We start from the raw sequence: 12,623 nt of genomic DNA, 5'->3' as shown, positions 1-12,623 counted from the left end.
CTACGATGCCAAAAGCAATAGCATATTGCAAAACTTGCCTTCAGAAATCTGGTTTTTCTCATTTCTATTATATGGGACAAACAATAGTAAACACAGCTAACTTGGTTTGAAATTTGCAAGAGTTGGTTTCTTATCAGCTTCTATAGAATAAGTATTTAAGCACTTAAGCAGTGGCTCTTGATTCTGAAAACATTTCATTTCTAAATTCCAGGAATCAGCACTATGATGGCAGTGTCCGAACTGACTGAAGGGAGCCACCATAACCTTAAGATCACTTCATTAATGCTGACTTCAGAAAAAGCTGTTAAAAAATGAATTCCCATAATCTTTCCATATGAATATTAGCCATAGAAATCAATCTGATAGATGGTATGTATGCTGTAGATCCATCTATGGAGAGATTAGTTCCTTGTATATCAAAAGACCAGAAAAGCCATCCTCCGACATAATCCAACAGCAGAAAGGACCCCACACAGCTCACTTTTACCTTCACCTCGACTCTGGCCCATACCTCACATTTGTCCCGCAGTCACCATATTATAAGTAGGTGACAAATACAGAGTCACTTCAACTAACAGTGAAGGTTTTGTTGAACATCTTTTCGTAACGGCGAGAGTGAGGCTAAAGAAAGCTGAGCATCTTCATCAAGAGAAGGATTCTTGAAGTTCTTTGCATTTTTAAATCATGACTACAAGTCCTACCCAAAACATTCATATTCTAGAAAAATATCTTCTAAGTAAACAAAATGTGCCAAGGAAACTTACCTCACTCCCCTGACAGAAGAAGCACTAAAATTCCACTCATGTATACCTTTCTGGAACACAGGGGAAGAATAACAACAACAAAAGTTGAGTTATCCAAAGGAAAATAACATAACGATAATTTTGTTTTATTACTCTTTAATAACATACACAGAGCAATTTTTCCTAGTGCATAATTCTTCATAGACAAACTATCCAATGGAAACTCTGTAATTCATTCTTAAGCCACAAGGGTGATGTTTACTTAATTTCCGTACTTCAGTAAAACAGCTTCCAAGAGAACCTAGGAGAATGCATCTCATTAAATTCTAAGACTTAATTTTAGCAGATGAACCTAATACCTCTTGTGCCTTGATTTTCAAAGTAAAAACCCCAGTGACCAAGATAATTCACTTATTAGAATTGAGCGATACTTCTGTTCTAAGAAAGAACAACACGAATTTGAATAAAATCTCTGCAAGGTTTTAAGGATAATTACTTCTGAATTATCTTTAGTTACATTTTTGAACTAATATGGTGGTTCTATTTCTTTAGAAAATAGTACAGCCAGTATGTATACACTGTTTATCACAGCCACAATGTGTTGTTACCTAATTTACGTAAAATTCAATACACTGTTAAAGTTTAAACATAAAAATTTCAATTAGCATATGATAAACATGGGTGATTTGCAGGATCAAGATGGGAAAAAAATGTGGGAAGTTATTTCTTGAGTTTATTACTAAAGCTAAATCAAAATTAATATTAAACCCATGTGTCTTTAAATTAATGATGAGATACATGGCATTCCCTATAAAGATACGTCTGACAGCAGTACAGAATTAATAACATAAATATTTTTAGAGAAATAAAGGAGTTGATACATGCATTTAAGTTTAGTAAGTACTGTACTGTAGTCAATTCAGACTGCAGTTCAATTCTGTAAATGCAAAACAGCCAGGAAAACGAGCTCTTACCCACCCACTTAAAATACTGCCAGAGGCTGAGGTCTTGGCTGGGCTAGTGAAGTGGATACCAAAGCATGTGGCTCTGAGGTGGCCCAGAACTCTCTTTTTGGCCAAAGCAATTCAAAACGCCACAATTTATATCCACGGCACCTAGTTCTTTGCTAGGACCATGCAACTTAAAAATAGATCCTTTCCAACCTGAAGTAGATGTACTAAAAAAAAACTACTTTCAAGGCACATCAGCCAGGTCATGGGGATGTAACCTGAATTAACAAAGAGCAAGCACTGCCATGAAGCTCAGGGAGGGACGAGACCACAGAAAGGTACTCCTGGCATGCAGCCTTCTTAACCAGTGTACAGAGGGACTTAAATTAAAACAGCAGCCTGCAGCTTCAGCTGGTAATTTGGAAAGTTGCTTCTAAATCCTGTTGGCCTCAGGTGACCTTCTAAAAATATGTGACCCAAGAGCTGCAGCTGTTACCTGCAGGATCCTTGCACACAATGCAGCCTTATCCTCAGAGCCTGCAGCCAAGCTGCTTTCTAAGGTCATCCCCCGGGTCAGGAGGGGGGGTTGAGTGTGGAACCCATGGGGCAGTGTGCAGACCTGCCACAGAAGACAGCAACTGACAGCACTCATAAGACAGCCCTGGTACAATCTATCTTCCATCAGTCCTGTTCTGGGAGCCGCCAAGGAGAGATTTCCCAGATTGATGGAGCTGGGTTTGTAGGAAAGGAGTAGAGCATTTCCAGAATGTTAGGTTCCTGGAAGGTTGCAAGTGCTGCCAGAGAATGTTCCATTTCAGTGGTGTTACAGCCTGAGATGGAATGATCCGGATTGAGTCCTCTTCCCCACCTCCCTTGCTACTGGGACTCACCACACAGAGGTGCTAGTGAGCTACAAAGCCAGCAGGTAAGATAAAAAGTCTAGGCCAGCCTGAGAATCAGCGGAAAAGGGCAGAGGCAGAGCTGGAGTGATAATCAGCCCCAACAAGGCCCAAACCAACACTCAACCTAATCCAATAAGCACAAGCGCCATTTTCTTGGAACTGGTTAGCCTCACATCTGGCACCCAGGCTGCAGCAGGAGTGAAGACAAAGAGTTAATACTGAGCTAAGGTGGCAGGAATTATGCTGTGGCAGACACTGCTGGTTCCCCAGGCAACAGCCATTCTCCTTCTTCACTAAGAAAAAATGAATTCTTTCAGGTTCAGGTGGCAATGTTGAGGGATGGTGACATTGATTTGTCTTAAATCGGCCATGGTAAGCCCATTTCTTCAATTGCCAAGCTAGCGACTGGCTTAGGCATGGACACATGATGCAACTTTTGGTGCTAGGGAAAGGCCCTGTCCTTTGGATGCTGTCCGTGTGAAGTGATGCTTGGAGCTGCTCTTTAAGACCAGGAAGTTGAAAAACAAGAGCACCTAGACAATCCAACTCAGAATCCTAACACTGTGACGCCCCTGAAATTAGCCCAGGAATGACCCATCTCAGAAGGTGTAATATGAGAGAGCATTTCCTTATTATTTAAGCCACTTTTAGTTGGGAGTTTTGTAGCTAAAAGCTTCCTTGATGAATAAGAGCATCATAAAATCAAAACGGAGAATCTGGGGGAAACATATTCCCCTGATAAATTTCCTGGATCTTCTCTGAGCGGCCACTGGCTGGAGCCGGAGGCGGGGCAAGGTTGGCCCTTAGTCCTTTACTTGGGATCCTGTGGCCAAGACTGGGGGTGCTTAGATTCAAACCTCAAGGGAGAGGAATTCTAAATATCAACGCTATAAAATATCTTGCGAAAAACTTGTCTCTTCCTAGATCTAGATTTTTCTTTCATGTGCACATGCAGATGTTCTTCAAACTCTTTTATCCATTGAACAAAGGGAGAACTGTTAAAGGACTAAGATTTCAATTAATTTGCCCCTGACCATAGAGTAACTCCTCAAGTTTTCCTGAACTCTTGAGACTTAGTACAATCTTCAAGCTCTGAAAGTTGCTAGGTAAAGTATATAAAAGCTCATATAAAGGTTCATCCCACATCTTAGAATGAAAATACTGAGTGAAGAAATAATATGTGAAAAACAAAAAGCAATACTCTGTTGTTTTAAAGGAAAAAAATTTAAACGTTCTATGAACAAAAAAAATCAACTTCCTGTTTAATGTTAAGACCTATTGAACCTGTTGTTTACCTGTTATTTGATTATAGTTATTACCGTCGATCTAAACTAATAAAACAATCACAACGTTATCTTTATTGCTTGTCCTCATTCTAATTATATCACTTCTATTTTTAAAAACAGGGAAAATGGCAGTGGTACTGAATACACTATGGGTAGAACTAGGGTTTGCAAAGAAATTGACATAAATTTACAATGGGAATGGATTGAGTTAAGAAAGCTTGTTTTTAATGTTTTATTTATTTATTTTTTTTAGGGCCACAACTGTAGCATATGGAAGTTCCCGGGTTAGGGACTGAATCGGAGCTGCAGCTGCTGGCCCACACCAGAGCCAAAGCTTGTGGCAATGCCGGATCTTTAACCTACTGAGAGAGGCCAGGGATCAAACCTCGAACCCACATCCTCACAAACACTCTGTTGGGTTCTTAACCTGCTGAGCCACAACAGGAACTCCCAATAAAGCTTAAACTGTTGAACAAGGAATATTTTTACACTAAAGGTAATTGGCGGTGCGGACAATGCAGATTTAATACTTCTTGATCATAAGATGGTAAAAAAGCAGAACAATTTGCAGCCTAAATCTATACCTCTTCTTAATGCACTAATTTATATCCTACTATATTTATTTCTTAACATAATATAAAAATTATCTCTGCAATTATCACAAAGCATAAGAGAATCAACATAAGGCTAACAGTGTTAAACACAGAACCCCCAGAAAAAGAAAAATAATGACAACTAGCTGGAAATAGTACTCATTTTCCAAAAATTTCTGGCTTACTTTCTGTTCCTTTTCTGTCTTCCAAATAACTTCTGGCTCTCCACTCATTCTCGGGGCCTGCCTTGCTAATCGCTAATTCCTTTAGCCCCATTCTGTTTCCAAGTGTCCTTGGATAACCTTGCTCTTTCCCATCAAGCTTTTGAAAAATCTCCTTTCCCAGATAATAATGTTCATGTCCCTAACCTCTCTTAGTTTTTATAGTTTCAACTGGATGACTACCCTACTTCTGCCTGTGAGAACAGGTAGGCATATACTTTAATGTAAATGAAACACTAGTTACTTTAAAACAATGTTAACAGGATGTACATAGATAGTTATGTTAGTTATCATCAATTTCATCTCTGGACAATACCACTTGGAGCCATGCCACCTTGCTGGCTGTAGGCTGGAGGTTCCAAGGATCCCCTCCTTGGGTTTGATTAATCTGCTACAAAAGCTCACAGAACTCAGAGAAAACATATTACTTACTAGATGACCAGGATACTATATACAGATAGATCTCAGGCAAAGAGCGGGCTGGAAGAGACGCCTAGCTCAAGGGAGGGAAAGGCCTTGGAGCTTCCATGCTGGCTCAGGTGGCCCGCCCTTTCCAAACTTCCAAGTGTTCACCAACCTGGATGCTCTCTGAATCCTGTCCTTTTGGGGTTTTATAGAGGCTTCATTGCACAGGCACATTTGATTAAATCACTGCCCAGTGCTCAATGATTCAGCCTCCTGCCCAGCTCCTCTCTCTGGGGCATGGGAATGAAAGTGCCAATTCTCTAATCACCTGGCTGGCTCATCATCTCATTAACATAACAGAAGACACCTTAAGGCTCTCAGCACTTAGGAAATTCCAAGGGTTTTTTTAGGAACTCTGTGCCCCAAATGGGGACTAAGATCAAATATCTATTTCTCACTATGAATTGCAGTATCACCGTTCCCTAATGCAGCACGAACAACCTCCCAAATGATTGGTGCCATGCCATCTAAAGAGATGAGCCGGGTTAAATTCTGGGGTTTCAATGTGAGGGCTTAGTCCATATGCTTACCGCCTCAACTTTATTCCTGTCGTGGTTGTTACTGTTGTTACCATATATGGAGCACTTATATGCCAGGCTCTGTGCCATAGGCTCTACCTACATTATTTTGTTTAACTTTCAAAACAACCTTTTGAGGTGGGTATTACTATTATCCCATTTCACAGATGACAACACCACAGCATTGGAGAAGCCTTATTTCCCCAGGACAGTGATAGGATTTGAGCCCACATCTGTTGACTCAAAGACATTTCAAAAAATTGACAATGACATTTTAAAAACCTGCAACCCCCTACCCTCAAATATACTTCCGGATTCCCTTTTCTGCTTTATTTCTCCCTTTTCACCATTTAATATACTCACGTATTTAATTATTTGTTTACTGTCTGTCTCCTTTAGTAGAAAGTAATGGTCAAGAGGGCAGGAGTTTGGATTATTTTGTACACATCTTTTTCTCTCCTGCCTGACACAGAGTTAGCACTCCTTAAATATCTGTTTAGTGCATGGATGATGCTTAAAGAAAATTATAAGGGTCTTCTGGAAAGTACCAAAAAATCCCCCGCAAAACTACATTGCACAAGACTTTGCTCAATTTGGTGGTTTATCCTAAGGACTGGAATTAGATCTTGAAGAGATTCTATTTTTTTTTTTTTAATAGTAGGATGATTTGTACACACTTTAAAACCGATGAAATATAGAGGGGTAAAGGGTTATCCGAGTGATGGCTCTGAGTAGAAATAAGAGCATTTAAGATTCCTTTGAAAACTGGGGGCAGCACAGCCCACCTCATCTGGTGCCCGGCACAGGAGCCAGTGGCTAATCTGAAATGTAGCAGCTACACAGTTAATCAAACAGCGAGAAACAATGATAACTCTAATCATACCAGTGGAGGACTAGAAATAGCGATATTCTGACAGGCTTTCTGGAACTAAGATATGCATCTTTTTTTCTTTTTTGGCTGCACCCGAGGCATATGGAAGTTCCATGGGCCAGGAACTGAATCCAAGGTGCAGCTGAGATGTTCACCGCAGCTTTGGCAACTTGGAATCCTTAGCCCACTGCGTCGGGCCAGGGAGTGAACCGGAGCCTCCACAGAGACAAGCTGGATCATTAATCCACTGTACTACAGTGGAAACTCCCTAAGAGATGTATCTTTTAAATCATATATATATATATATAGTCTCTTTGTCTTTTTAGGGCAGCACTTGCGAAATATGGAGGTTTTTAGGCTAGGGGTCAAGGCAGAGCTGTAGCTGCCGGCATATGCCACAGCCACAGCAACACGGGATCTGAGCCGTGTCTGTGACCTACACCACAGCTCACGGCAAAACTGGATCCTTAACCCACTGAGTAAGGCCAGGGATTGAACTCACGTCCTCATGGATGCTAGTCGAGTTCCTTTACCACTGAGCCATGGTGGGAACTCCCTAAATCATATATTTAAAGTTATCAGGTCTTCGGCACATAATCTATAGCATAAATTCACGAAACAGAGAAAATAGTCCCATTTGAGCGCCCTTTGGATGGCTAGGTCATCTATAATAAAAATCCAAACAGCTGGATCATATTTTATTAAATGAGTGAAATCCATAACCAACATTTAACAAATTTTATATGACAGATAAACACACAGTAAGCTGTTTCTTCTTATTAATGCAGGTATTTGCCAGACTATAAAAGGCCAGGAAGGTATGAAGTCTTTCACTATTAATACTCTTGTCAGCTGTACACTTACCTTGTCATCAGGAAGCACATGCCAAATAGATATGGTCTTCTCCTCAACTTCATTGTTGATTGACAGATACGAAGGCTGATAGATTTTGGTTGGTTCTAATATTAAAACCTTGAAAACGTAAGGCAAAGAAATTAGTATTAGTGACTTAGGATTTAAGCCATTTAGAGCTATTATAACAACAGTGCACTGATGAGGCTGAATCCAATACTGGCGTAAAACCATTTTAACTTCTGATTGCTCTACCCCTATAAGTCCTTTGAACATTTTATGGTGTTAAGCATTTATAAGTTCCAATAATGTCATCACCTTTCATTGCTAAAGAAGTTGGAAATAAATTTTTGAAGTCCATATGTTGGCTTGCCTATCCCCAAGGAATTTACTAATATGTATTTTTGAAAGCTTTTATTTTATCTTGCAATCAATTTATAATCTAGTTCTGTTTTAAAAGTGTTTTTTAATTTTAATTATTTTTTTCTAGGATAGTTGATTTAAAATGTTTCGGGTGTACAGCAAAGTGATTCAATTATGCATATCTATTCTTTTTCAGATTCTTTTCCCATAATCTATTTCTACAAATATAAACACATCAAAGAAAGGCAGAAATGGGATAAAACAAATAATTCTGTGCACAGAAAAGACTCCATATGTAGAATATCACATGCTTATTTTAGATTGCCTGTAACCACATCTTATCATACAGAGGTAGTAGTATGATTTTCATATTTTTTTTTCTTTTTATAGTCGCACCTGTGGCATATGGAAGTTCACAGGCTAGGGATCAAATCAGAGCTGCAGCTGAGGCCAATACCATAGCCACAGCAATGCCAGATCCGAGCTGCCATCTGCTTCCTACTCCACAGCCACAGCAACACCGGATCCTTAACCCACTGAGCAAGGCCAAGGATCGAATCCCCATCCTCACAGAGACAACATCAGGTCCTTAAACTGCTGAGCCACAACGGGAACTCCTGGTTTTCAGACTCTTGTAAATAGACTGAGAAATGATTTTGATTATTATTGAAAGAGTTTTATATATGGACATAGTTGTATGAAATAATACAAATGTTTTTGCCCAGCTTGCAAGATAAAACTGGTATCTTCAATAACGCTTTGTGAGAGAAAAAGAGAGAAATAAAATTTGCTCCTATTTTGTAGACATTCTAGAGATACATGACAAGTGAGATGAGACTCCCTATCAAAGGACTGGACAATGTACTATATTATTGCAAATATCTCATGTTAGGAGCAAAGAACACTAAAAATGCCACACATGCCCTGATTTCAAAGGTGCTACAAATATTATCTATTTGTACAGTGCTTAAAGGCACCTATCCTAGCTCAAATTTCTTGTGCAGTCTTAAGTAGGAATATTCAGGGAAAAAAATACTTAACATTCAGAGAAACTGGAAAAATTATTTGTTATTTAAGTTCAGGTACAGAGCACTAGAGAAAGGGGATTAGAAAGTCAAAACCTTCTTTACTTGAGCATGAAAAACTTTAAGGGCACAAGAGAATTCTAGGTCAGGCTCTAGCTAGGAAAACAAGATGGCATATATCATAAGTAAACACACAGTAAGAGCCCAGTGGGGAACATGGTCTGATTCAGAAAATACCAGATGAATCAAGGTCCAAATTCCAGACAACAGAGAGCTAAGTGACACTGATTAATAGCGAAAATCATTCATTTTCAATCTTGGCAGAAATGGTGCTCTCAAATCTGAGTATTCCAGTATTTGTGAAATTAAAACTAATAATAGGGAATAAAAGGTGGTTTTCCCAAAATAGGATTCAAGTCACTCCACTGGCAATGAGAACACACCTTGCTCCTTAACGACAGGGGTACACCATCTAAGGTTAGAAAAGCACAGCACAGAATATCTCCTGTCTTCTTAAATGATGGATTTATTGTTGTCTCAAATATTTCTCTCTCTCTTTTTTTTTTTTTTTCTTTTTAGAGCTGCAGGCATGGCATATGGAAGTTCCCAGGCTAAGAGGCAAATCGGAGCCACAGCTGCTGGCCTATACCACAGCCAGAGCAATGCAGGATCTGAGATATGTCTGCAACCTACACCACAGCTCATGGCAACACCAGATCCTTAACCCACTGAGCGAGGCTAGGGATTGAACCGTGTCCTCATGGATGCTAGTTGGATTTGTTTCCACTGAGCCACAATGGGAACTCCCTGAAATATTTCTAATAGGTAAAATCTGAACTATGAGTTTTTTCTATCTTGAGATAAGGAATAAAAACTGGTTGCAATTATTATTGTCTAACGTTTGCTGAGCCCTTTGAACTGCCCTTGAAATGACAAAATGTGAGGAATCTGTAGCATGCATCGTGGATGTCTCAGAAAGGCGGAGAAAAGACAAGGAAAGGGGGCAATTTGACAGAATCGGCCAAATAGAACCAGCTCAAGAGTATACACATTCTTGCTTTTAGTTTCCAGTCTTTTAGAGTGGTTAACATGCAAATTAACTGCTCACTTGCAATGAGTGAAGGAAAACAGCAAGGCCTGTAAATTAAAGAGTAGCTATTAAGTAGGGTTACATGTCTAAGCCCCTTTAGCACCTGTGAAAGCTCCACACTCTTCCTTTTGCCTGACATTAAGTGAAGGGTTGGTGATCTCTGAACTTTTCAATGTAGGAAGGAAAGAAAATATACACAGGAGAGAAGTGACGAAAAATAATAAATGGAACTGAACCCAAATAATAATAAATGATAGGGCTGCTCAAATCACTTCCCAAAGAAACTTGTGTCTGTTTTCTTTTGTGCAGGGTCTCCGTTATGTCTTGGAGGAATGAGCATGGCCATGGTAGTGAGATGAATGGAGACAATTAAATTAAATATTTTCTAATAAGGTTATCTGGTTTAGTCAAATCCAGTTCCAAAGAAGGATAATATAATCACCCAGTAAAGACCTACCACTGCAGCTTTCATAAGCATAAGCCACAGAAGATGCTACTCTAAGGACAGGAAGACATGTCAGTGACTGACATAGAACCAGGGGTACTGGAACTTGCCTTTCTCTCTGCAGTAGAGCAGGGGCACCAAATCCCAATGACGAAGGGAGGTGGGGGAGAAGGGAGGGAAGGTGAGTGAAGCAGGAGCAACGGGGCTGTAATTGACATCTTAAATGGTAGCAGCTATTGGCTCAAGAGATGGCTGCTTTGGGAGAATCTGGTCACAAACTGCCTGGCCCTTTAACTTTTCCAAAGTAGTTAAAAATCTGGAATTTTCTGTGAACTCATCTTATTTTTCACTTGACTTTTTATACACTTCACTATTATTTTTTAAGTTGAAATGCTCCGCCTTTTCATCCATTCTGTCCATCTTTCCTCTGTTTTCTTTAACACAGTAATTATACTCATCTGACATCCTTCTCTGGCAACTCCAGTATGAGAATCACCTGGAGGAATACCTCTATTGGCCATTTCAGCTCTTATTATCAGTCACTTTTTCCTGCTCCTTAGAATATCTAGTAATTTTAATTACAGCTGAATGAGACATTGCAGAGGCTCAGGATAATATCTTTCCAAAGTTTGTTTGTTTGTTTTTTCTAGCTAACAGTTAAATTATTAGTGTCTGATCTGGATCCTATCAAGGCTTACGTTTATTCCAGCTTTGTTAGGGTGGGTATGCTTTAGTTTTGCCTTTACTTGGAAAGCACAGGCTCTCTGCGTCTCAACTAAATGCCTGAGTGTTCACTACGGTCTCAGCCTTCTAGCTGGGCCCATGGTCCGGCATCTTATCCCTGCTTGATATATATTCCAGAATATCTACAGGGCTGTCAGTCTTCTAAAACATGCCCTCTGCCATTTCTGGTTCTGATCTCCTAATCAGCAAGGGAACTTATCTCAAAGTCTATTTAAGCCAGGTAGGCTTCATCCACAATCCAATTTTAATCAAATACGGGGACAGGTAGTTGTGTTTATCCAGGATGTGCTTACTCCTTGTTCACATTAAGAAGTGCCCTTGGACTCAAGGGAAATACACAGGCAGGATCCTAGGACTCACTCTTCAAGCCTCCCTCTTCCCCAACACCCTGGCCCTCCCATTCCAGCTGTCTTAGAACCCCAAACACCGATTCCCACCAGCACTGCCCAGGGAGAAGCCACCTCCTTGAGCTGCAGCCAGGAAAATGACCTTAGAGAAAAAGAGCAGGTGAGGCGGGGCTCAACTCAGGGACCGCCTGTTTCCAGGATGGCAGTCTTGAGAGGATTGTTGTTTAATGCCTGTGAACAGTTGTTTCATATATTTTGGTGGTTTCCTTTGATGAGTTGTAAAGTGTGCTTTCCCAAGAAAAGATTATCTCAGAATTTTATAGCCATTTATAGCAGTACCAAGAATATTTACTCCATTCTTGCCAACATGGAAAGTCCAACTCTTTATTTTTAAATATTGGCAAGAAATTCTTTTTTTTTAAGAATCACTGAGTGGTCTTTGAAACATAGGGACTTAACCATATGCATAACCTCACATATAATAAGAGAAATACTAATTAAAACTACCCCAATACGCCATTTTTCATCGTAAGTTTCATCGTAAAGTACAAATCTGGTAAACAGACTTTTTTTGGAGACACCTTATAAGAGCAGGTAGTTTCACAAGTTGCCAGTGGGAATATTGGTGGATATGGTCCCTATGGAAGGCAACATACAAGATAAATCAATTCCACTTCTGGGAACTTACCCTACACAGGCATTTGCACACAGGCAAAATGGCAGAAGTACAATGGTGTCTTGGGTTCATTTGCATTTTTGACTACCCAGTGAGATTAAGAACCTTTTTATATGATTACCCATTTTTCTGCTTCTTTTGCTTATCAATTTGTAGGAATTTGGGTTCTTTGTTTTTCTGCATATTAGGCAAATTGATCCTTTTGCAACATTAGTATTAAATATTCTCTCCCTAGCTAGCATTTGCCGTGTTTATGGTAGATTTTAAGTTTTTTAACAAAAAATTTGAATTTTTCAAGTCAATACTTGCCTTTGGGGCTTAGATGTACTTTTCTTGCTCACGAAAGCGTCTCTTTCCTGGATTATATAACTATATTCTCTCACTTTCTCTCAAAGTTTTCTGGTTTTAATTTTTTTTACATTCATATTATGACGGACTCATTCACATTAAAGTAACTTAAATTAGCTCAGAAAAGCCAATATGAGTGGTTTCTTTTCATAGCCAACTTTCTTAGTCCGTCAAGTCAACAGTT

At 39.6% G+C, this 12,623-nt stretch overlaps 1 protein-coding gene across 13 annotated transcripts in view; it reads right to left on the bottom strand.

The window, feature by feature from the left end:
• MAP3K5 (mitogen-activated protein kinase kinase kinase 5) overlaps positions 1-12,623 on the bottom strand; it is a 254,320-nt gene that overhangs the window by 76,655 nt on the left and 165,042 nt on the right. For all 13 annotated transcript variants that reach the window (XM_085025230.1, XM_085025204.1, XM_085025224.1 and 10 more), the window contains 2 exons: positions 7,414-7,521; positions 765-814 (listed from right to left, as the gene is read on the bottom strand). In XM_085025230.1, the coding sequence (XP_084881356.1) occupies positions 765-814; positions 7,414-7,521 (158 nt within the window). The remainder of the gene's footprint in view (positions 1-764; positions 815-7,413; positions 7,522-12,623) is intronic.

The sequence above is a fragment of the Sus scrofa genome, chromosome 1, assembly GCF_054392235.1.
Source record: "Sus scrofa isolate SSC_HxYL_T2T_F1_AM1 chromosome 1, Sscrofa_HxYL_maternal_Yorkshire_Landrace_v2.0, whole genome shotgun sequence".
Classification (NCBI taxonomy): domain Eukaryota; kingdom Metazoa; phylum Chordata; class Mammalia; order Artiodactyla; family Suidae; genus Sus; species Sus scrofa.
The sequence above is the reverse complement of the archived record's forward strand: the minus strand, read 5'-3'. Positions and strand labels throughout refer to the sequence as shown.